This window comes from Ornithorhynchus anatinus, chromosome X3 (genome assembly GCF_004115215.2).
Source record: "Ornithorhynchus anatinus isolate Pmale09 chromosome X3, mOrnAna1.pri.v4, whole genome shotgun sequence".
In the NCBI taxonomy this organism is placed as follows: domain Eukaryota; kingdom Metazoa; phylum Chordata; class Mammalia; order Monotremata; family Ornithorhynchidae; genus Ornithorhynchus; species Ornithorhynchus anatinus.
The window spans coordinates 19249162-19275511 of record NC_041751.1 but is presented as its reverse complement, the minus strand read 5'-3'; the positions used below and the strand labels follow the sequence as shown (position 1 = coordinate 19275511).

The following is a 26350-nucleotide window of genomic DNA, read 5'->3' as shown; positions in this document are numbered from 1 at the left end:
TTTGATCCTGTTATGGTGGAAATGAAAAGCCAGACTTCACTAAATGCCTCATTAACTTTTGATGGACTGGAGCTTCAGGTTACGGGAGAGAGAAATTATTATTCTGTGATGCCATGCCTGCCTTTCCCCATCACGATGACAAGGGGCTCCAGTATATCCGAGCTGAAGCAGGCACCGTTGCCCTGTTAATCAGCCACAATTTGGCATTAACTTGCCATTAGGGTTTGTTATAGTGTACCATCCCAGGTGCTTGGTAAGGTGTTCTACACTCTATATGTACGAGTAATAACAATGCTGGTATTTGTTAAGCGCTTACTATGTGCCGAGCACTGTTCCAAGCGCTGAGGTAGATACGGGGTAATCAAGTTGTCCCCCGTGAGGCTCACAGTTAATCCCCATTTTACAGATGAGGGAACTTAGGCCCAGCAAAGTTAAGTGACTTGCCCACAGTCACACAGCTGACAAGTGGTGGACCTGGGATTCGAACCCATGAGCTCTGCCTCCCAAGCTCGGGCTCTTTCCACTGAGCCACGCTGCTTCAGGCATTCAATATATACGATGAACTGACCACGGCAACGTGTACTGGGCCCACTAAGGGATCTTAGCTTACCTGCCACGGCTCTCTATGGGCTGGGGGCGAAAGGAGGGAGAGACGTGGGGGTTCTCCCTCCATCAGATCTGGACAATCCCCAAAAACCCACTGCAAGTGGTGGCCAGTCGGATACCACCTTGCTCACCGAGGCATTCGAGTCAGAGTAGCAATTTCCTGGTAATAGGCCCCTAAAGGGAATTTAATCAAAGAAAAAAGAAAGTCCCTGCCTGATTTGCATCACTTGGGAGAGCCATGCACTTCAGTGTTGCACAGCCCCTCGGAGACATTTTATCCACACCGATTGCTGAGAAACCCAACGGCGTCCGCGACAACCCCGTCGGCGACGGCGATCCCCCGCCTTACTCATCCTTCCAGGAACGCAAGGCGGGAGGGGGGTGGGGGTTGGGACGGGGGGCAGAAGCGGCTCTCGCCCCGCGACAACCGCCCCAGCGCCGCGCGGCCGGCGATCCGGTGACTTCCCCGGGCGCGGCGCAGGCTGGGAGTTGTAGTTTCCCCGGTGGAGGGGGCCGCGGCCGTGGCGGCGGCGATCCCGACGGAGGAAGACTACAAGTCCCAGGAAGCCCGGGAAGGCAGGAGGGAGGGGGCCGGAGGGAGGGGGGCGGGCAGCCAGGGACGGTCCGCCTTGACTCATATGTGGGGGAGGAGGAGGGCCGAGCCGGAGACGTTTCCTGGCAGCGGAGCTCACCGTTCAGCTGTCTCCTCGGGGCTAGGGAAGTCCCGGGGCGGCCAAGCGGAAAGCCTCCCACCGTCGCCCCCATTCCCCATTCCCCCTCCCACCCCCCCCCCACCATCCCCAAAGAATATAGAGCATCTCCCGCTCTTTTAGTGTTATTATTATCGTGATCCGGCTAATAAATCCTTGTCTAGTGCCTCCCCCTCCTCCTCCTCCTCCTCTCTTCTCTTCCTCCTCCTCCTCCTCGTGTTGTAACATGCAATTAGTGATCCTGCAACCAAATTTCCGGGGGTGCTAAAGTTCAGTTCGCTTAGAGTCACCATGGGGAATGGGATGAACAAGGTAAAGTTTTGTCCTTTGTTGGTCTGCCTGCTTGTTTGCCTGTGCTCGTCCCTGCGTCTTTGCTTTTGCCATCAACGTGCAGCGGAAGGTTGATTCCCCCCAAGCCCCTCGGATGCCTTCTGTCGTGCCCCCTCCGCCCCACCCCTCGCCCTTCTGCGACTCGGGCTCACGGAGCCCACGGAAATCAAGTGAGATTACGTTTGCGGTCAACTGTTGCTGCTTTCAAGGCGTTTGTTGGGGCGGGGTGGGAGCGGGATCGGAACTGGTGTCCTCTTTAGCCCTGCGCTCGGTCTCTCTGTGTGCCTCTGCCTCTCTGTGTGTCTGTGTCTCTGTGCTTCTCTCTCTGTCTCTGTGTGTCTCCGCCTCTGCGTGTCTCTGTGTTTCTCTGCCCCCCCCCCTTTCTCTCTCTGGGGTTCTCTGTCTCTGTTTCTCCGCCTTCCTATGTGTCTCTGCCTCTCTCTGTCTTTCTGTGTGCCTGTGTCTCTGTCTCTGCGTGTCTCTCTGCCCCTCTCTCTCTCTCTTTCTCTCCGGGGGGGGTCTCTGTCTCTCCCTGTGTCTCTCCCTCCTGCCCAGAAGTTGCTCCGGGCAGACAGCCCCGGCCGCCCGCCCGCCCTGCAAGCCCAAGTGCCTCGGGGCTCAATGCCCGCCGTGCCCGCCCTCCCGGGTGCTCCCCCGGGTGCCCGCCGCCAAGCCGTTGACACTTGTTGGAGGTGCGGGTGCGGGGCCGCCGTGGCCGCCATCCCCGAGCAGAGCCCCGCGGGCCCGGGCCGGTCCCTTCCAGCCACCCCCTCCCCCGGACCCCCAACCCCCAGCCCCCCTGCTTTATTCCAGCCGAAGGAAATCCGCGCCATCGCGGCGGCTGACCCTCGTCGTTCTCTGTCTGTCCCTCTATCTTTCTGACTCTCTCCTCTCTCTCTCTCTTCCCCCCGTTCTGTCTCTGTCTGCCTCTCTGCCTCTAACTATATCTGACTCTCTGGCTCCGTCTCTCTCTTCCTCTGCCGGTCTGACTCCCTGCCCCTATCTGGCTCTCTGTCTCTGTCTGACTCTCTCTGTCTGTCTCTGACTCTGTGTCTTTCTGACCGTCTCTCGGCCTGACTCTGGCTCTCTCCGACTCTTGGATGGTTAGTGTATGTACAGAGGGAAGTGTGGGGATGAAATCAAGGGCCCCTGTGGGGTGGGGAGAACTCACAGACTCGACTTTGGGGTTGTTTGTGTTGTTCTCCCCGAGCGATCTTTTGGCCGTGTTCTCCCAGAGGTGATTATTGCTGTACAGGCTCTGCTGAGTCTGACCTTACCATGGGGTACCCTTTCCTCATCTTTCCCACCTTTTCTCCTCTCCATGTTTTCTCCCCCGCCTCCCCTTTTCTTTGCCCTTGCTCCTCTCCCCTCCTCTCCACCTTTGCCCCTCTCCTCCTTCTCCTCCCTCCCCTCTGCTTTCCCCTCTCCCCTCCTCTCTGCTTCCCCTCCTGCTGCCCCCTCCCCAACATTTCCCCTTCCTCCTCCTCTCTGTTTTCCCACCCTCTCCGTTCCTAGCCTTAGAGGCGGCCGTTTTTCCCACCTCCTTTTCTGTCCTTACCTCCCCTTCCCACCACTCTCTTTTCCATCCTTTCTTTCCTCCCTTTCATCCCTCCCACTTTTCTGCCTGATTTCCCCTACTCTTAGGCCCAGAGGTTAGCTGTGCCTCTAAATTTTCCAACAGTGGAAGATGCTGGATTCCAGGTTCCGCGGTTGACAGCTGGCAGGAATGTGTTCCTGTAAACAAAAGTACTCTATTGTGGATTCCTGTGTCCGTGGCAGACAGCTTCCAAGAAATGTTTCATTTTAACAAAGAGCATCTTAGTTTTTTATCAACTCCTCCTTGAATAAGAGGCCTAGACTCCCCCTTCCGTGTAATTCTACTCTCCTACGCACATTTAGAAGTGGTTACATTCATTGAGGTCTGAATTGTCTTTGGTTGTCTATGCGTTTCAGCCTATCATATCTTGCCCCAGGGCTGATCACTGTGACTCAGAGTTCTCATTCCCAACCATTTGGATTGGGACAAACCCAATATAGCACACGGGTTTCTGGGGCTCACCACCACCACCTACCTCCCTATTACCATTCCTCAGTTGACTCCCCAGAAGGGCATAGGAACCAGACAGAAATTGGCATACAGGCCATCCCTATATGGTACTGAGATCATCAATAAGAGATACCGCCTCCTTACATGGTTAATATATGGTGAAATTAGAAGTGACAGCACCCCAAAATTCTCAGAACACCTGATAGGGATTCCCAAGTCTCACAGAGTTGATACCAGTTGAAAATCATTGTTCCGGGAAAAATCTTGCCATTAGTAGTATTATGTTCCATCCCAACTATGGAACTATTTTTCTTTAACTTGGACTGTAGTGCAGTGCTCTGCACATAACAGGTACTCCAATACTCAGTGAATAAAAACCTGATGCTGAGGTTTTCTATTTTCCAGTATTTTATTTAGCTAGGACCTTTCCAAGAGAACAAGTTGAACTAATAAGCCCTCATATCCTCTTCTCCTACTCCCTTCTGCTTTAACCTTACACTTGAATTTGCAGCATGATTCACCCCTCCCTCAGCCCCAATGTCTGTCTCCCCCTCTAGACTGTGCTCTCCTCGTGGGCAGAGAATGAGCCCACCATATCTGTTACATTGAACTCTCCCAAGTGCTTAGTATAGTGCTCTGCGCTTAGTACAGTGCTCTGCACACAGTACATGCTTAGTAAATATGATTGAAGTTGTAAAAGAGAGAGGAATGCTGAATGATTGGGCAAATTGCTCCAACCCTCTTGTGGATTTGATACTGTGATTGGCCCTTCTTTGGGAAAACGAAAACATTGAAAAATGAAAAACATTGTTTTTTACAGAGACGATGTTACTGGCTTTGGCTCCAACCTGATTTGTGCACAGTGATGTTATTCTTGACTCATGGTTCCTCTTTAAAATCTTTATTTGATTTGCTTGCTCTTTGTCTTCTCATTAAGATGGTACTGTTGCCACATGTGGTCTGTCAGAGTCCAAAAGGAAAAAAATGACCTTCTGGCCAAAATGTGGCCAGCTTTTTCAGTTGTAGAAAGCTTTTCTTTCTCATCAAGTCTCTCAAGGCTATTTTCTAACACTCAACTAGAGGCAGCATGGCTCATTGAGTGAAATGGACTGGAAACTTAGATTGGGAACTCTCTCATCTGTGGCTTACTGTGTGACCTGGGCAAGTTACTTCTCTTATCTGGGGTGCGTTGTTACCATCTGTAAAATGGGGTAATGGTTTTAGGAGGATAGTTGTTAGGGTTTAATGCTATCAAAAGCTTTAGGGGACAATTTCATACAGAGGGCAACCCACTTGCCAAATAATCATGTCCTGTTTGTGTACCTTTAATGTATTGCTATTGTGACGAAAATTATCTTCAACATTCATGTATATCTATTATAAAGACCCACAAAGCCCTCACAAAGCAACCCAATCCAGCACACATTCCAGTCAGAAATTTTTAGGATAATCACCTTTATAGGAGGGAGACTAACTGATTCCCTTTCTAGGATTAATGAGGATTTTTGGGAAAAGGTTCCCAGCTTCCTACTTTAGACCTGGATGTCAAGTTTACTTTGTGATTGAACAGAAGGATGATGATTTATACGTTTAAAATGAAAGATAAATTAGTAATTTCTAAAATCTCTGACCAGGGACTGAACCAGTACTGCCAGGACTTTAACGGGCCTCTGAAGAGAGAACCAACCCTTTCATCCAAAGGGCTTTGAAACAACCCTGGGAAGCATCCCTTTTCCCAACCATTGCTTGGTCACAGCTTCATATTTAGCACCACAGGTTGTTTTTTCTCATAAACATCTTTTTTATGGTATTTATTAAGTGCTTACTATGTGTCAAGCTCTGTTCTAAGTACTGGGGTAGATACAGATTAATCATGTTGGACACAGTCCCTGTCCCACATGGGGCACACAGTCTAAAGTAGGCAGAATAGGTATTGAATCCCCATTTTACAGTGAGGGAAGGCTGACTCAGAACTACCCTGTGAGTTTATGGTCATCAGAATAGAGTATTTCTGCCCATTCTGATGATCTCAGGGTGGTTCTTGTCTGATATGAGGCAGGTTGTTAGAAGAAAACTCATTTGATGGCAAACCACTTGACGAGAAGACATTCGTCATGACCGCAGAGAGCTAGTCCTCTCAATCAGCAGGGCCTAGTGGAACGAGCATGGGCTTGGGAATCAGAGGACCTGGCTTTTAAATCCAGCTCTGCCACTTGTCTACTGTGTGACCTTGGGCAAGTCACTTCACTTCTCTGGGCCTCCGTTACCTCATCTGCAAAATGGGGATTATAACTGTGAGCCCTATATAGGACAGGAACTGTGTCCAACCTGACTACCTTGTATCTTCCCCAGCACTTAGAACAGTGTCTGGAACATAGTGCTCAATAAATGCCATAAAAAGAAATACCTTTAAAAAAATCAATTAGTGTTTATGGACACTTCAATAAGTGGTGTTTAGTGAGTACTTACTTGTGTACAGAACACTTTACTAAGCACTTGGGAGAGTGTAATATAATAGAGTTGGAAGACATGTTCCCTGCCTACAATGAGATTACAGGCTAGAGGGGGAGACGGACATTAATCTAAATAAATTCTGGATGTGTATGTCGGTATTGTTGGGCTGAGGGAGGAGTTGAATAAAGGGATAAAATCTAAGTGCTCTGTGCCACACTTGTTCTGTGCAGAGCACTATTACTAAGTTCATGGGAGAGTACAAGAGAGCCTTTATGGGCCTTGGCTGGGAAGAGCCTATTGACATTTCTTATACTGGCAGCACCTGTTCTACAAGTTGGGCACCTCTGATATTGATTGGTCAATCATCAGTGGTATTTATTGAGCACTTTGTGCAGAACACTGCACTTGGGGCTTGGGAAAGTATCATAGAGAAGCAGTGTGGCTCAGTGGAAAGAGCACGGGCTTTGTAGTCAGGGGTCATGAGTTCAAATCCCAGCTCTGCCACTTGTCAGCTGTGTGACTGTGGGCAAGTCACTTAACTTCTCTGTGCCTCAGTTACCTCATCTGTAAAATGGGGATTAAGACTGTGAGCCCCAGGTGGGACAACCTGATTCCCCTGTGTCTACCCCAGTGCTTAGAACAGTGCTCTGCACATAGTAAGCGCTTAACAAACAAATACCAACATTATTATTATCATACAGTTGGTAGACACAATCCCTGATTGCAAAGCCTGTACAAGAGAGAGATATGAAAATAAATGACGGGTAGGTTAAGCTGTTACATGCTCCTAGGGACATGGGTGTTAATTCAAGGAATGAAGAGGTGGGAGGCCCGTGAAGAGCCACACTCACTCCCCAAATCTAGGGCTGGACTCAAGCTGAGCCCCATAAATGTGGGCTTGTGCTCAGTCCCCCAGGTCTGACCTCACTCCAGAGCGGGGAGGGGGCAGAACCGGGGGGTACAAGGTAATAATAATAGTAATTATGGTATTTGTTAAGCACTGACCATGTGCCAGGCACTGTACTAAGCACTGGGGGGTGAGGGGAAGATGACAAGCAAGTTGGGTTGGACCCAGTCCCTGTCCCACATGGGGCTCAGGGTCTCAATCCCCATTTTACAGATGAGGTAACTGAGGCCCAGAGAAATGAAGTGGTGAAGCTGGGTTTAGAACCTAGGTCCTTCTGGCTTCCAGGCCCTTTTGACTTTGAGACCCTTGCTCCATCTACTAGGCCATGCTGCTTCCGTTAACGTTTTCTCTCATATGTAGCTGCTTGGCCCTCCGGTTTCAGCTCAAGTGCCCAACTGAGGGAGCATTAGAAGTGCTTATTGGTCATGGTTTCTGCCAAAGTCTTAGTGGAAAGAGCACAGGCCTAGGATCCAGAGGACATGGGCTCTAATCCCGGCTCCCTCACTTGCTTGCTGTATCACCATGGCCAAGTCACTTAACTTCTCTATGCCTCAGTTTCCTCAAATGGGGATTCAATACCTCCTCTCCCTCCCACTTAGACTGTGAGCCCCATGGGACAGGGACTATGCCTGACTTGATTAACTTGTATTGATCCCAGCATTTAGAAACCTAGTCAGGACTTAAATACTACTATTATAGTTCTATTGTTATTATTAGTAATGTAATAAAGGTTGACATGAGGAAGGAAAAACACAATTCTGCATGGTGCCAAAGGGATTGTTTCCCTTGTCATGAGCTTGCTGTGTGCTTTGGCCACTGTTTTAGAATGTATGAATCTGAATAACATAGTCTGAATTTGGAGTGATAACTCTGGGTTGCTTCTATCCTGGAACTCTTTCTTAATCATTAATCATAAATATCATTTGATGATACTTGGCCCCTAGTTTACCTCTTTTTCTCTCCTTTCCTGAAGACTTAAAGTTTGACAGTTTTTTGAGGAGGAAACAAAAGTATGAGACAAAATTCTGCATCTGCACAACTTAGCTCTGGCTAAATGCTACTTCTCCCTTTGGTTATTGATTCAAAGCTCCATTTAGAGTTTTAAAAAAGCTGTTCTTTAGAGTCAAAGATAGTGGTGAAGATATTCATTGATTCTGTGACTGAATGTCATCAAATAGAGCCAAATATCCTTATACTGTACTATTTCCCTAACTGTAATTTATTTTAACTTCTGTCTCACCCTGTAGACTGTAAGATCCTTGTGGGCAGGGATTATGTCTACCAACTGAATGGTACTCTCTCAAGTGGTTAGTACAGTGCTCTGCACAATGTAAGCACTCCAAAAAAACAGTGATTGATGAGGGCCTTGATTACCAGAGAGGCTCAGCCATTCTGTAATTCCTGGAGGGTTAGGGTTAAAATCAGGTCTTTCCAGTTCCCAGGCCTGCTTATTAAGAAATTCTGTTAAGTGTGCTTGTTTGGGTAAGCTCAGCATTTCATGACGTTTCAGTACCTTGAAGCAGGCATTGCAAATTAAGGCCGTCTTTTGCCTGATTGGGTTTGCCCTAGAGTACTAGCCAATGATATATAAAGAACTCTGTGGTAACTGTTTCCCAAGAAGGAAGAGTACCCATGGACTGTCTATCCCTGTATCTCCGTTTATGCTATTCAATTAGTATTGTAGCCTGTGGGTGCAAATAGAATCACTCAAAATTGTGAAATCTTTTGTAAAGATTTGTTTATATGATCCCCAAATATTTTTCCCTTCCTTTAGGAGGACTCTGCTTCACAATTTATCTGTTGATGGCACTTTAATGCAAAACAGAACTCTTTGTTCCTTTCTGCATGGCTGCATGTCAGAAAGACTCCCTCTGTCTGTTTACAAAGTATTTGCGTTATTTTCAGCTACTGTCCTGGACTCCTTTTTTTCATTTTTGAAACAGCAGTAAAAAATTACCCAATAGACACATAACCAGCTTTTAAAACATCTATTTTCATTTCATGTCAAATATCTTCACTTGGTCTCTTAAATCTGTACTTTTTCCACCTTGCTTGAAACAGAATTAGCTTGAGGCAGTATTGCTATTGTTGTAAAAGAGTTTCAGCTCTTTTGTGGTAATGCAGCACAAACTGCCTTTTTTAGGACTTTTTTTTCCCATCATTTTCTGTTTTCCTTCTCTTTTTGGCTCCTACATGTAGGAACTGAAAAGAGGAGGAAAGGAGAAGCAGCGTGGCCTACTGGAAAGAGCCTGGGCCTAGGAATCAGAGGACCAGGATTCTAATCCCTGCTTTGCCACTTGCCTGCTGTGTGACCTTGGATAAATCATTTAACTTCTCTGGGCCTCAGTTCCCTCATCTGCAAAATGGGAATTCAAGTACTGTTCTCACCCCTATTTAGGCTGTGAGCCCATGTGGGACCTATCTTGTATCTACCCCATTGCTTAGTACAGTGCTTGGCACATAGTAAGAAATTAATAGATATCACAGTCTATTACTGATCTGAGTGGTAAACTGGATCATAAACTTGAGGGATTTGGAATAAACCTGAGGGGTGGACAAGGATGGGATAAAGAGTTAAGTTTACACTGGCAGCACCAGTGTAGAACATGCCTTCATCAACTTGGGAGGGAAGAGACCTGTGTTCTAATCCCAGCTCCTCCACTTGCCTGTTATGTAGTTAACCTCTCTGCCCCTCAGTTTCTTCATCTGTAAGAATGGGGATTATACCTGTTCTCCCTTCCCCTTAGACTTGTGAGCCCCATGTGGGACGGTGCCATACCTAATTTATCTGATATCCACCGCAGCACTGAGGACAGTGCTTGACACATAAGAAGCCCTTAAATACCAGAGTTGTTCTTATTTTTAGTTTGGGACTTTGGAGGAGTTGTGGGCAAGGAATGTGTCTGTTTATTGTTATTTTGTACTCTCCCAAGCGCTTAGTACAGTGCTCTGCACAGAGTAAGCTCTCAATAAATATAATAATAATGTTGGTATTTGTTAAGCGCTTACTATGTGGAGAACACTGTTCTAAGCACTGGGGTAGATACAGGGTAATCAGGTTGTCCCACGTGGGGCTCACAGTTAATCCCCGTTTTACAGATGAGGTAACTGAGGCACAGAGAAGTTAAGTGCTGTGCCCACAGTCACACAGCTGACAAATGGCAGAGCTGGGAGTCGAACTCATGACCTCTGACTCCAAAGCCCAGACTCTTTTCCACTGAGCCACGCTGCTTCCCCGTGATGAATGAATGAATGAAAGGGGCACCTTCATCCCATGACTGACCCTACAGTAGACTCAAAGGGCCCTCCTTCTGACTGTGGATCATAAATGGTGATTAAGTGTCTCCTCTTGCCTATCAGGGGATGTTATTTTCCACCCAGCTCTCAAGTCTCTGATGCAGGGAAGCCAGAGGATAGATACCTGGCTCCCATTTCTGGTCCTGGATGGGGAAGGAATTTGGCTCTTTATTACATTTGTCAATTCTTCCACAGCGTGTATTCCCCCTCCAGATTTGGGATCGATAGAATACTGCTTTGGAACTAGGGAACATGCTGACAGGGCATGTTTAAGTGAATAGAACATGATGCAGTGTTGGAAAAAATAGCTGTGCACTTGGCGTTGAATAAGGTGTGTGATCTATAAATCCAACCTGGAGCACATTGAGGGCATTGCCACTCTCCAGTTGTGGGTTAAGTCTCCTTGCAAAAACAACAGATGAGCCTTGGCTCTGAGAGCTCAGGGCCAAGCGCCTCCACAGAATACTTGATTAGTGTTGGCTGGGAACTTTTTTTATAGTATTAAGTGTTTACTTTGTGTAAAACACTCTTCTAAGCTCTGGGGTGGATAAGAGGTAATTAGGTCAGACACAGTCTCTGTGGGGCCCGTGGGCCTCACAGTCTAAGTAGGAGGGAGAACAGGTACTGAATCCCCATTTTACAGTTGAGGAAACTGAGACTCAGAGAAGTGAAGTGACTTACCCAACGCCACACAGCAGAAAAGTGGTGGAGCAGGGATTAGAACCCAGGCTGTCCGACTCCCAGGCCCGTGCTCTTTCCACTATGCCATGCTACTTCTCGTGGAACTAATTTTTTTATGGTATTTGTTAAACACTTACTACGGGCCAGGCAATGTTCTAAGCTCCGGGGTAGATACAAGTTAATCAGGTTTGACCCTGTCCCTGTCCCACTTAGGGCTCACCATCTTAGTCCTCATTTTACAGATGAGGCAGTCGAGACACAGAAAATTTAAGTGACCTGCCTGCAGACCAGTGGCAGAGCTGGGATTAGAACCCAGGTCCTTTTGACTGCCAGGCCTGTGCTCTATCCACTTGTCACTTAAGCTTCTGTTATGGTACCCTGTTATGGTACCCTGTACTAAGTGGGTGCTCAGTAAGTTGCTGCTGCTGCTGCTGCAATATTACTGTTACCACAACCAACTGCCACTAATTGGCTTGAGGAGCACCACTCTCTTGTTTCTGCTGCAACAAGGAGGTAGACAGCGGTGTAGCACCTTGAAAAGTGCACATGTCATCTTGCCATTCAATCCTGTTTATTGAGCGCTTACTGTGTGCAGAGCACTGTACTGAGCACTTGGGAGTGCATAATATAACAATAAATAGACATATTCCCTGTCCACAACATGATAGGCAGAGGAGGACTAGAATGCTACAGTCCCTCTAGACTGTAAATTCCTTTGGACAGGGAACGTGACTACTAAACTCTGTTGTATTGTACTCTTCCAAGTGCTTAGTACAGCAAACGCTCAGTAAGTTCCACTGATTGATAGAGCCCAAGTCTCCTGATTCCCAGAGCAATGCTCTTTCCACTGGACTAACACCCGTGATAGAGCAGAATTGACTGTTGGCAATGAGATCTGGGAATCCCTTGATTCTCTTCCAGGTGGAAGGCCAGCTAAAAATAAAAATGCTGATAGTCTGAAGGGAGTATGCTAGTCCACTTTGAGCATCGAGTGTCCCCAGATAAAATTAAGATATTAATATAGTGCCAGAACTATATTTACAGTAGCCTTCAAGCTTGTTCTGGACAGGGAATGTGTCTACCAACTCTGTTGTACTGTACACTCCCAATCGCTTAGTACAGTGCTCTGTACACAGTAAGCACTCAATAAATATCATTGAGGATGATGATAATGTTGGTGCATGTGCTTCTGTAATGTCTAAATACCTTGGAAAACCCGTATCCAGTCCTTCTGTCTTTCAGGGGTTGGGTTCTTAAAAAAAACAAAAACCCCACTTCAAGGAAAACATGAGCTGTAGCAGTCGTGGTATATTGAGAATATATATTGAGTTATGGTAAATTGAGAAGCAGCATGGCCTAGTGGATAGAGCACGGGCTTGGGAGTCAGAAGGACCTAGATTCTAGTCCCAGCTCCTTTACTGTCTGCTGGGTGACCTTGGGCAAGTCACTTAACTTCTCTGTGCTTCAGTTACCTCATCTGTAAAATGGGGATTAAGACTGTGAGCCCCATGGGGGACATGAACTGTGTCCAACTGGTTTAGCATGTATTTACCTCAGCGCTCGGTACAGTGCCTGGCACATAGTAAGCGCTTAACAAAATACCAATACCGTGGGCATGCACAAAAGTGGTTTCTCCCAGCACGGTGGTATACTGAAAATAAGCAGGCTTGTCACGTACTCTAGTTCCCCTGCATCATCCTAACCAACCACCTAGGAAAAAGACACATTATGGAACAACTGAATATACAGTACCTAAATTCTAGACTGTAAGCTCCTTATGGGCGGGGAATATGTCTACCAACTCTGTTATATTGTCCTGTCCCAAGCGCTTAGTACAGTGGTCAGCACACAGTAAGAACTCAAGAAGATTGATTAGAGCCTAGTATTAAACATACTGGTCATTTTATAGGTGCAGTTCAACCCTCACTATGATGAGTTCCCAAAAATTTTCAAAACCTTGTTCCAATGGGTCTATGTCCTCTCAAAAATCCTATGCCTTTGTATCCTCTTCCTAAAATGAAGCTCTCAGGATAGATCCCCTATAATTACTTGATAATCAGTGTTGATCTTACTTAGTCATTGACGTGAGCCCCAGATTGGAAAGGGGAATTCTGTCAGACTTTCCAGCTATACCACTGATCTGCTGTGTGAACTTGGGCAGGTCCTTTAAACTGCTCTGTGCTCCAGTTTCTTGGATTCAGGGGATTAACTAACTCCCTCCTCCCTGGGTAGGCTGCAATAATGGATCCGGTTTAAAAGCAAAAAAGAGAAAACTCTGTTTTGAGCTCTTTGAAAATTGGTGCTTTTTATTACAAGAATCCTCCCAGTTACCAAATCACTTCTTCAGGAAAATAAGTTACCGCAACACTTATAGTCTCGAGATCTGAAAGAGTAACTGTACTTTCCAAAATTAGTCGAGAAGGAACATGGTCAAGTAGAAGGAGGCTGGGCCTGGGAGTCAGAGAACTTGGGTTCTAATACTGGCTCCTCCAAGTATCTTTTTTTTGTTGTTGTTGATAATGGTATTCGTTAAGTGCTTATTATGTCCTAGGCACTGTTCCTAGCTCTGGAGTAGATACAAAGCTACTCAGGTTGAATACAGTCCTGGTCCCACATGGGGCTCACAGTCTCAACCTGCATTTTACATATTAGATAACTGAGGCACAGAGAAATAAAGCGGCTTGCCCTCGCCACCTCCTACCTCACCTTGCTACTCTCCTACTACAATTCAGCCCACACACTTAGCTCCTTTAATGCTAACCTTCTCACTGTACCTCAGTCTCATCTGTCTCGCCTCTGACCTCTCACCCATGTCCAACAAACAATTACTTGCCCCCCTCTTCAAAGCTTTATTGAAGGCACAAGTCCTCCAAGAGATCTTGCCTGATCAAAGCCCTCCTTTTCTCTTCTCCTACTCCCTTCTGCATTGCCTTGACTTGCTCCCTTTATTCATCCCCCTTCCCAGCCCATAGGACTTTTGTACATATCTGTAATTTATTTATTTATATTAATGTCTGTCTTCCTCTCTAGCCTGTAAGCTCATTTTGAGCAGGGATTGTATTTATTGTTGTATTGTACTCTCCCAAGTGCTCAGTACAGTGCTCTGAACACACTAAGCGCTCAATAAATAGGATTGACTGGGTGACTGGCAAAATCATCCAGCAGCCAAGTGGCGGAGCTGGGATTAGACCCCAGGTCCTTCTGACTCCCTGGCCCCTGCTCTGTCACTTAACTTCACTGTGCCTCAGTTCTCTCATTTGCAAAATGGGGATTCAATACCTGTTCTCCCTTCTACGTAGGCTGTGAACTCCATGTGGGACCTAATTATCTTGTGTCTATCCAGTGCTTAGAACAGTGCTAGGCACATAGTAAGCACTTAATAAATACCACAACTATTATTTTTACTGTTATTATTTAGAAGCAGGGAATAACTTGGGCTCCTTATTATTGTAGAGCCAGTGCCATGAGTCTGGCTGGCTTGCAGTCGGTTACATAAGGCTCTTGCCCAAAGTGGCCCACGTGCCTTTCAGTTTTCAGCAAGGCAGCTGGCTGTTTCAGAAAACCAGTTCCAGGAGGAACTACGGAATACCTTTTGAGGCTTCATTTGTATGGAGTGGATGGAGCAAAATGGGTGGAGTTTTTTCTGGAAATAGCCATTGCTGGTTGAGTTATTTTGCTGCTGTTGTGATGACAGGAGAGTGTTGCTAGGGTACGAAGAAATCAGCGATGACATGTCATAGATGCCGATATACTCTATACACTTAACTCACATCATATCATTTAGTGTGCATATTTTTAGCCACCTCAACAGTGTTGAACATATAAGGATTTTGAGATGGTGATACACAAGCTTGGCAGGAAATGCCAAACTGGGAGCACGGAAGGTTTTTTTATAATGACTGTATGATTTTATTTTTATTCAGGAGGAGGTATACAAAATGGTGGGGAGGAGAATTGGTTCTCACTTTGTACACACATATACCAGCTGCTGCACAAATGGGCACCACATGGCTTCTTGGACTAATAATAATGATTTTGGTATTTGCATGGCATTTATTGTGTCAAGTACTGTATTAAGTGGTGAAGTAGATACAAGATAATCAGGTTGGACACAGTCCCTGTCCCACATGGGGCTCATAGTCTGAGTAGGAGGGAGAACATGTGTCGAAGCCCCATTTTACAGATTTAAAAACTGAGCCACAGAGAGGTTGTGACTTGTCCAAATCATGCAGCAGGCAAATGAGGGAACCGGGATTAGAACCCAAGTACTCAGACTCCCAATCTTGTGCTTTTCCCACTAGGCTGCACTCTTTCTTGGACTGAAATTTGAGAAAAAGAAATTTGAGAAATTCAAATTATCATGTGTTAATTACAGGGACTTCCTAGTTACCACTCTGAACTGGTTCCATGAAAATATCCTTAAGCAAAAGTGTGCTAAGTGAAATTTAGTTTCCCAGGGGAAATAATGTAAAGTTCAGTACTGTGTTTTCAAGATCCAAAAAATTTACCCAAAACAGTATGTTAAAAGCTGAATGAAAAGCCCAATAGCAGATCAGATGGCACTGTATGTACCAGTAATACAAGATTATGATTTATATGTCTTGTATGTGTTATAGGTAAATCATTTTCTTATGTGTTATCTTTCACATCCTATTCAGCAAGACTAGAGATCTGTTATTAGTTATAAATAAGGACCAAGCATGTAGTCTCTCTTTTCAAGTCAGTCAGAATACTTCAAAGGCTGAAGGGCAAAGGGGAAGGGAGGTGTTGGACCCAAGGACACATGCTCTGCTCAAAATTCTAACCGTAACAGTTATCTGGATGTGAGAGAGGGTGCTCTGTAAGAGATACCGACATTAAAATTAAATCGTTTAACTGCAAAAGGGCACTAAGAGGAAAGAGTTTGAATGGGGGAATCCCACTGTTCACCCCAAATTTAATACAGTACTTTGCACAGAGAAAGTGTTTACCGGCGGTAATGATGGAAGCAACAGGAATTAATGCCTGCTGCTGCCTCCTCATTCTCTTCTCCTCGCCCTCCTCCATGTTCTCCTAGTTCTCGTTCTTCTTCTCTGTGTTCTTCTCATTCTTGTTCTCCTCCGTATTGTTCTCCTCCTTCTCCTCTTCCTCCTCATACTCTTCCTCCATGTCCTTCTCCACCTCCTCCTCCTCTCCCCACTCCTCCTCCAGGATACTGAGCTTGAACTAAATCCCTGCAAGGGAGAGCAAGTGGCAATTGGCTCTTCCCAGTAAAAGACAATTGGTTATGGCCGAGCCCTGGGGGCATGGATCTAGTTTTTGCTGGCCTGGGGAGGGAAAGGAATGAGAATGTTTCTGGGACTAGCCAGGAGGGCAGCATTCCCCTCATCCCCATTTTCCTTTGTTTTCCCTTTTCCCTTTCACAATTCCAAGTTCAGTGAGATTTTAGGACAGTGGTGCCCATGATTACCTTATAAAAATTGAACATCTCCTGGGGTTCACTGTCCTCAGAAAGCCCCCTGGGTTCTGCACTCCAGGTATTTAAAAATAGTCTTGCTTGAGGAAGTAGCTCTGTGTGAAGTAGATGTGCAACAGGAAAGCAGCTTGGCATAGTGGAGAGAGCGTGGGCCTGGGAGTCAGAGGACCTGGGTTCTAATCCCAGCTCCACTACTTGCCTATTTTATGACCTTGGGCAAGTCACTTAACTTTGCTGTTCCTCCGCTGCCTCATCTGAAAAATGGAGATTTAATAACTGTTTCTCCCTCCTACGTAGACTGTGATTCCCATGTGGGACAAGGACTGTGTCAGACCTGATTGATTTGTATATATCCCAGTGCTTAGGCCAGTGCTTGACAAGTACCATAAAAAATCAAAACACTTCCCCTGCCCTGGCTTTCTCACTATTCTTCCTGCCCAGGTCCTCTTGGGCCAAATTACGTGGGTCAAGTTCTGCCAGCTATTAAGGAAAGTTGAGGTGGGAGAGGTTAAATCACAGGTCTTCCCTCAGGCTGTGGACTGCCACATTCTGTTTCAATAAAATATTCTGTCCTGAATGCAAATTTTGTGCCAACCACATTCATATCTCCAATTTGTTTTTCTCCTAGATCTTGCCTGGCTTGTACATTGGCAACTTCAAAGGTAGGTTCACTTTGTTTCTGGTTGTTTTTTTCTCTGTCATCTATGCATTTAGATCTGTGACCTTTAGGCATTTGTTATTTGCCCCACCCTCAACCCCATAGCACTTACATACCTATCTATAAGTTATATATTAAAAAGTATTTCTATCGGTGTTTGACTCTCCATCTAGACTGTTGAGAGCAGGGAACATGTCTGCCAACTCTGTTATAATATACTCTCCTGAGCACGTAATGTGAGCTGTGTGAGCTCTGCACACAGGAAGTGCTTAATAAATACCACTGATGACAATGATATTCTAAGCATCACATTAAAGATACCTGCTTATGGCTTCCAGGCAGTGTTAGTCCTCATTTGCTCTGAACGTGGGTGCATTTGGTCAGCTCTGTGGGATCTCAGACCTGCTTAGCTTAATCACAGTCTCTAAGGCTGCAAATCTCTCTCGCTTTTTTTCTTGCATGCTCCAATGGGCCCCCTAACATTCAAACGAAGTTGTTCATGACTGTGGGTGTGCAGATTCCAGCTACCAGGCCCCAAACCTGGCTTCAGCTCTCGCTCAGGACTTCTCAGCTTTGCTTCATTTAAGCTCTTGTCGGATTTTCTAAAGACAATTTGATCACTGCTCCCTTAGTTACACTTTTGGTCTCTGATTCTCATCATTTTCCATGAACCCGTCTCCCTCCACTGGGAAAAACACAGTCAGCCGAACGTCTGCGACGACAGATAATTACTATTATCCCCGTCTGCCTGTCTGCCTTTTATTTTACTTAAAGCCGGTTATGGTGACAGCCTTGTGTTAAAAATCTCCGCGGTCTTTCGGGAGACTGGAAGAAGAAGCCTCCGTGATTGTCGTCGGAGATCTGTGCTCCTGATCCGCCTCTCGGGTGTCCCTGGAGAAAGCAGAGGCAGTTCATGAGGAATATGGAGGAAGAGTGACCTGACTGGAATGGGTGGCGGGAGATATCTGTAATTAATCTGTTTATAATATCTGTAATTTATCAGTTTAGATTAATGTCTCTCTCCCCCTCTAGACTGTTAGATCATTCTTGGTTGGGAATGTGTCTGTGTATTGTTGTATTGCCCCAAGTGCTAAGTACAGTTCTATGCACATAGTGAGTGCTCAATAAATATGATTGAATGAATGAATGAAATGGGGTGGGGGTCAGAGGAGGGAGGGAGAGAAGAGGAGATGCTTGATTCATGGCTCAGGTCCCTGGAGCTGTGGGTGCTGCCCCTCTTTTCTTTTGCCCTCTTGCCCTCTCTTCCCTTTCTCCTCGACACCTGCTGTAACTTTCCCCTGATTGCCCCTGCCCCAGTGGACCATGAAGGAAGGGAGGTGGGGGCCCAGCCTCCTCTCACCCCCGCTCTTTCACTGAACTCAGTTCATGGTATTTCAGTGCCTACTGAGCACAGAGTGTTGTACTAAGCACTTGGGAAAGGACTTCAGAGACAGGACCCTCAAGCAGCTTATTTTGGTTACTCTTTTCTCGAGAAGTTTTGAAGTTCAGCAAATGTTCAGTCTGAGCAGTGATGCACCTTCATGAGCCACAGCATCAGGTGGTCAATCAGTCAGTGATATTTACTGAACGCCTGCTGTGTGCAGACCACTACAGTACACGCCTGGAGAGTACAATGCAGTTAGTGGATATGATCCCTTCCAAACAAGGAGCTGGCAGTCTACAAGGGGAGACAAACATTAAAATAAATTACAGGTAAGGAAAATAGAATATGGACATAAGTGCTTTGGAGCTAGGGTGAGTACCAAAGTTCTTGAGGGCTATATAACCAACACAGAGTAGCTTAGTTAACACCAAGGAATGGACGATGAGAACACAGACCTCTAAGTTTAATGGGGTAGTTTGGTTCTTTGGGTTTGTAGAAATGAAAGTTTTGGTGAAACTGGGGCCAGTCGGGGAAATTGTTTCACGGTTTCCCCACACAGGCCCCTATTAGGTTGAGCCAACTCTTTCAGGTTCAACTTATGGCTTTCTCCCTCTTCCCTTCTTTCTTCTTTCCTGCTGACCCTCTCTCCGTGCAGTGAGTCCTGTCATAACGCATTCTTTCACTATGCATTTTGGGTGGAAGAACGTGGTGCCCAAATGAGGAAACAGTGTTCTGGTAACACACATCTGTCTAGATACAGCACCATACCTTGTTGGAAGGAACAGTTATGCCCAGTTATGTGTGGTTTTGTTTTTTTTAATTTTCCATTAAGGTTAAAGTTATCAGAATAGTATTCTTTTACAAACTGACTTATACAAATGAATTAACCTTATGTTGTGTCCTCCAAAATATTGATTTATTTCTCTTCCCTCTTGCCTACCTCCTTTGTCAGATAATTGGCGGAGTTGTGTCTGGAGAGCTGACAGCAGCTTATTGCTATTAGAACTCATTGCTAAAAACAGTACTTTTGTAATTATCTCTGAAGTACTCAGTTGATAGGAAGCGGTGAGGTTTGAAAAGTAGTATATCTGACTCTGGGGTTTGCTCATATATATCAGTTCCTCTATGGAGGAAGTATCTTAGGGGAGGTGTTTAGTCAATGGTATTTATTGAGCGCTTATATTGTTCATGCCCAAGCACTTAAAACTGGTCAACACACACTAAGCGCTCAATAAATATGATTGATCGATACGCTTTGAAGGCAGTGATGTTTGTTCCCTTGTCATTTGGGTCCATCCATCAAATGGGATCTCTGGAGATGTGCTGGGTTTTGTTGGTGGCATCAGTACATTTCCGAAGGCCACGAGATTAAGGGCTCTGCAGCCGAACCCAAGAATTGGGCGTGCTTTTTCTCTGTGCTTTAAGAAGGACGTCTGTCCCTTTGCCTCAAGACAAGAGAGTTAGGGATCATAGCCTGAGAGGGAAGCTGCAGGGGGAATCTGCCCAAGCTTCACAGATGATGGCTGGGAAAGGAGACGATGCATTTCATTTCAAGTTAAAATTCTCCCAGGAGGTTGAGAACCTTTGTTATATTGCTGGGAAAAAGAGAACTGAAAAGGCTCATGATGGATTGGTCCCTGCTCGGTTATGAGAGTGCACTGAGTGCACTTCAGTGGAGAACAATTGGTGAGCGGTGGTACCAGAGGATGCTGGGAAGCATTCAGAGATTACTGGGGTGGATGGACCAGTGGTCCGATCTAGGATGAGATTGCTAAATTTTCATTCTTTGTCTCCAGATCCATTCCATGAGTAAACTTGTTCCCCATCCATAATGAGCTTACAGTCTAGTCTCCCCTTCTCTCCGTTCCTACCCCCTCTCCTTTCTGGGCCCGAAGCTCATTTGCATCCAGTCTCCCCGTACTCTTAAGACAGGAACTGGATTGGCTCTCGATGGGATTGGGGGAAAGAGAGGAGGATGATGGAGGAGAAGGGAAACTTGGGGAGTTGCAGGAATGGGCCTCCTGGGTGGAGGAGTTTGGTCTGTGGGGTTGGTTTTCCCTCAGGTGGGTATGTGGTAAACACTCAGTTGATGCCATTGATGGATTGATTAGGTCTACAACTATGCCACTGGTCTAATCTGGTCTCCTCCCAGCCCAACCTGAGAAACATTGCCTTAGAGGAACGAACAGAGGGAACACTTGGGCACTCCACTCCCAGAAAGGCAGCAGTCGTGGTGAGAAGAAGCCTGACATTTAACTTGACAATCACAGAATAACAGCAGAAAAACTATACCTGGGAGTCTCTTCCTTCAGCACTTATGTACATACCCGTAATTTGTCTTAATGTTAGTCTTCCCCTCTAGATCATAGGCTCTTTGAGGGCAGGAAATATGTCTGCCAACTCTGTTATATTTTACTCTCCCAAACGCTTAGTACTATGCTCTGCACACAGTAAGCACTCAATAAATACGATTGATTGATTGATGCATTCATTCACACATTTCAATTGAAATGTTTTTAACATTGAGAAAGGACAGTGTCTGTGTAGAACATTCTGAGTATTAAGGTGGAATAATTTGGGTAGGTTTCGGGCATAGCTTGCCTCAATGGAGATAGATGTATATTAAAACTCAGCTAGTTTGGCATAAATGGTTCATAAGGAAAGTGGAGAAACTAGAACTGTTAATTGAGAGGAGCAACCATAATCATTACAGAGTTGAGAAGTTTGGGATTATTTTTCCTGGACAAGTGATGACTTAATAACCGCATTTATTAAACACTTACTATGTGCTAAGTGTTGAGGGAAATACAAGCAGAGCTAATAAATCATAGTTTCAGCCCAACAAGAGGCTGAGTCCAAGAGGTAAGGAGATCACTTACCTCATTCCCATTTTACAGATGTGGAAACTGGGGCCTAGAAGGGTTAAACAATTAGCTATGGTCACAGAGTGACCAGAGAAGCGGAATCTCCTGACACTTTCAGAAGTAGCTGCCTTCAAGTTCATGAAAGATTATTGATTAGATGGATTGTCATTCATTATTTATGTCTGCTGAGGAAAGAGCAAGAGGTTTAATTTATGGTGAGAGCTCAATTAAACATAAGAGTTTTTCTTGACTGATGGATGGGAGATGCTAAGATGAGCTATTGAGGGAGATGTGGAATTCCTTTGCCCTGGAGATCTCTCAAGTTAATTAAATTCAGTTATGTTTTTTGATATCCAGAGGGTTTCTGACATTACACTGCAGCAGTGTGGTCTAGGAGAAGGAGAACCAGGGTTCTAATCCCAGCTCCACTACTGTCTGCTGAGTGACCTTAGGCCAGTCACTTAACTTCTCTGTGCTTCAGTTTTAACCATAAAATGGGGATTCGATACCTGTTTTCCCTCCTATTTAGACCGCGAGCCTCATGTGGGAGAGGGAGACTGTGTTGGAACCAATTGCACTGTACTTACCCCAATGCTTAGAACAGAACTTGACACTGAATTATTATTAGTTTTTTCACATGAGAAGGAGGTGGATCCCCATCAGGAAGGACTGTAAACCCACTGTGGGTAGGGAGCATGTCCACCAACTCTGTTATATTGTATTCTCCCAAGCGCTTACAGTTCTCTGCTTGCGGTATGTGCTCAATAAATATGATTGATTGAAGGGGTGGAGGAGATTTATTTTAGGAGGCAGGAAGGGGCTTGGGAAGGTAGTCATTCCCTCTGCCTCTGGGTTGGGGGTGGGAGTGGATGGGGTTGGAAGCCGAAGTTTCTGTGAAGATGGGAGCAAGAGGTCGATGGCTAGAGAGATGAGAATGAAGGATTCTGAGGGGGTTGGTATTAGAGGAGTGAAGCGTAAGAGCTGGGTTGTAGTTGGAGAGAAGCGAAAATAAGTAGTAGGGTGGGAATACAGGCTTCTGGGGCTTCTGGAAATGGGGCAATGACAAGTCCCTGGTCTCCTTCCCCCCTGTGGAACAGGGACTGTGTCCAACCCGATTATCTTGCTTCTATCCTGCCCTTAGTACAGTGTTTGACATGTAGTAAGCACTTAACAAATATCACTATTATTATTATCCTTATTATTAAGTCCTTAGTAAGTGGTCAGCCGCAAAGGAAAGTGGCGAGAGAGCAAACCTCCATGGAAGGTATGGTTCATACTGGAGGTGAGGGTTTTTAAAGAGCTCCAAGCTTGCACTCCACCTCATCTGCTGGAGAGTGAGTGTCTTCTTCTTAAACTTTTATTCCACCGAGCCTCATCTCCTGTCTCCGGGACCAACCCGATCGATCTGAGGCTCAAGAGTTTGGGCCATCTGCCCTAAGACACCTTAATGCCTAGAGGAGACTGATTATCTGTCAGAACGGACGCTTGAAGAATTTTGCTATCCCTCTCCCAGGTTAAATAATCGTGACTAATAAATGGAAGGAGGGATGGCTGCTATAGGCAAGAGGAGAGATGAATGGGTTACTACTGATAATGTAGACTGTGTTGCCTAGACCAGTGGAAGTGCATGTCTTGGCCTCCCTCCCAAGCAGTTCCTCGAGCTATTCCACCATGAACTCCCTCCATCCCTCCTCCTTGCCATCCAGGAGCCTCGTTCTCAACCTGGCCCCTCACCAGTAGGAAGGACTTGAGCAGCAGCAACTCTCTCTCATTTTGGCATGTCACTTTGATTCTTCGGGGAAGCATCTCCCCAAATGCTTTTCTCTCCTCTCCACTGAGCAATCAGCCCACAACTGTCCCCGGCTTGTCTGAGAATTGTCTCAGCCAAAAGAGGAGTAGGCTTTTCTGTGCTCATTTCCCTACTTAAAAGGGAGGAGCATTCTGCTGCTTCCAAAATACTACTTGAGTCTCTGGGACAAAATGTTCAAAAAATGGAAAACCCCTTAAAAAGGAGGCACCTGGTCACCCTATTCTGAATAGGCTTACGAAGGAATTAAGACAGCTGTCTATCTGAAATTTACCACTTTGAATATGTGATTGCAAATGCATTACAATTCTGTTTTCTGACTTAGAAATAGTATTGAAACCTCATAGCTTAGAGGAATGGCATGATTTCTGAGATGTCAATGAACTTCTGCAAGTATAGAAAGATCATCCAGGTGATACCACTGTTATTTTTGTGTTGAGGAAGAACCGGTATGAAACTTTGTGGTCTGTGCACATTTTATATGTATGTACATGAGCTGCCACTGTTTTATGAATACACTCTCCAATTCTAATACTTGGAATGCTATTTAGGTGGGTTTCTCAAAAGAATTAATGGATCCGTTTCTTAACACAGACCATTTTCAGTAGTTACATCCATGAGCTTTAGTAGAGGGGCCAAGATTTGGAAAGAGTCACTGTCTTTCATCATCAGAGACTGTTTATTGATGTAGTTTCTACCCTGGGAATTAGTGAGGGACATAATCAGGTACTTTCACACATTCAGACCAAAAGGTGACCGTCTCATTAACTGCTGCAGCGATGCAGAGAACTAACAAGTATTACTGAATTGGAACCTTAGTAGACTGAAAGAATGACTAAGCACCACCCTCGTACCGGAGAGTGATGCAAGTGTGTGAGAGAAGAGAGCCATTAGGGCCCATAAAGCCATGACACAGGGCTGGGCGCTTGACAAGCAAGAAGACTAGGCATGGATTCCACCCTCTGGAAGCTTATGCTCTAAATATAGACAACACTAATGCCAACAAACACATAAAACACTCAATTCCTGAGTCGTTTCCTTAATTGGTCGTTTGATGCCAACTCTTATGCCTGCACCTGTAATATATTGGGACAGCAATTCTAGGTAGTTTTTTAAAAGTGTAACAGAGTTTGAAGGAGCATTATTTCTTTAGAATGAATTTTTTCCCATGGAACATAGAAATATAAATAACCGATTTCTCTCTTTATCATTGAAAAATACATTTGAAAATGGGGATAGGGAGCAATTATCTAATGGATTTGCAAAGAAAATCAATGCAGGATTACAGTGGTAAATCAATCACTCATATTTATTGGGCATTTATTGTGTGCAGGCCACTGTACTGAGTGCTTGGGAGAGTACAACTCAACAAATGCTGGTAAATGTCCTGACCCTTATGTCATGGACCCATAAAATTTAGAAGCTTTAATTAAATTAAATTAAAGCCAGTCTTCAATTTATGGATTAGGTGATCATACTTCAAACTAGATCCTCGAATTCTTAGTACTGTGCTTTGCACACAGTAAGCGTTCGATAAATACGATTGAATGAATGAAGGCTTTGTAGATGTCCTTGATGTAGGAAACTCATCCAACATTTCTTCTTCACCTCTGACTTCCTGTAGTATTTCCTTGTCCATTTTCAGAGAATCGAAAATAAAGAGGCAGCTCCATACACACCTATGGTCCCAGGCCTCTCTCCGGGTTAATCAATCAATCATTGGTCTTGCTGAATGCTTATTGTGTGCAGAGCCCTGTCCTAAGTGCCTGGGAAGGTAAATACTAAATAAAAAAGGGGGACCCCCTACATGTCTTAAAATAAAGATATATTAGTTTCTGTTACACACACTCACGCATGCACGTTTGTGTGCTCATATACATGTTTGTTAGCTCCTGGAACCCCAAGTGTGTCCCAGTACCCTGTCTGTTAACTTGACTTGTAAAATAATAACGATAATAATGGTGGTATTTGTTAAGCGCTTACTATGTGCAAAGCACTGTTTTAAGCGCTGGGAGGATACAAGGTGATCAGGTTGTCCCACGTGGGTCTCTGTTTTTTAATCCCCATTTTACAGATGAGGTAACTGAGGCACAGAGAAGTTAAGTGACTTGCCCAAAGTCATACAGCTGGCAAGTGGCAGAGCTGGGATTAGAACCTCTGACTCCCAAACCCGAGCTCTTTCCACTGAGCCACGCTAAATAACAGAGAAACAGAAAACAGCTCAGCAAGCAGATTGAATACCAGAAAAAAGATCTAGGCTCACGATTGAAGGAATGGATAAATAAGCAGACTATGTTCAGGGTTTGGTGTTTGTCATTCTCTTGTGCTGTGGGGTATGAATGAAACATACATCTTGCCCTCGGGTTCAGTATACCCAGAATACAGATTTTTGTTGTCAGTGTATCTTTGATCATGCTGACAAATCACGGCAAGCTAGTCTTTAATTTATGGATTAGGTAAACTTCAAACCAGTTCCTCAAATTCTTAAAATCTTGGGTGCCCACAGAACTGGAAGAAACCTCGGAGGCCACCTGTCCAGTCCACGACATTGTCAGGTGCATTACTAAAACCAGCCAGTGAACTGAATGTCCTTTCTTTTCTTCAAAGTTTCCCTTGGTAGCGGGTTCCACTCTTTGTCATTCTGCCAAGAAGTTTTTCTTTTTCCCAACACCACTTCTTTCTTGCTGCATTCGAAACTCACTATCTCTTGCTCAATCCTCGAAGGATGTGATGAGCCCTGTCAAACCACATTCTCCCAACAAACTTTCACCTTGACCTTCCTCTAGATTGTAAACTCATTATGAGCAGGAAATATGTCTACCAACTCTGTTTTATTGTATACTCCCAAACATTTAGTTCAGTGCTCTGCACAAAGTAAGTGCTCAGTAAGTACGTTTGATTTATTTCCTTTCTCAAGGGTAAGAACTCCAGTTCCTTTAACATTTCCTCAGTTGGGACTGCTTTTCCATCCCTTTAAAATGGCTTGGGGATTCTTCCTCTGGGTTCTTTTCAGTTCCTTGTACAGTCCTAGGTATCGCCAAGAATAGTAGAAAGTCTGATTACTTCCAAACTCTAGTTATGTCCTACTTCTGATTCTACATCCTCAGACCATGTTGACTTTTGCTATTCAAAACAAAACATGGTATTTGC

General features: G+C 45.2%; 1 protein-coding gene across 4 annotated transcripts in view; it reads left to right on the top strand.

Annotated features, from left to right (window-relative positions):
• Positions 1 to 1405: 1405 nt before the first annotated feature.
• DUSP22 (dual specificity phosphatase 22) overlaps positions 1406 to 26350 on the top strand; it is a 77832-nt gene continuing 52887 nt past the window's right edge. For all 4 annotated transcript variants that reach the window (XM_029054047.1, XM_039910659.1, XM_029054045.1 and 1 more), the window contains exons 1-2: positions 1406 to 1628; positions 17116 to 17149. In XM_029054047.1, the coding sequence (XP_028909880.1) occupies positions 1608 to 1628; positions 17116 to 17149 (55 nt within the window). In that variant the 5' untranslated portion in view covers positions 1406 to 1607. The remainder of the gene's footprint in view (positions 1629 to 17115; positions 17150 to 26350) is intronic.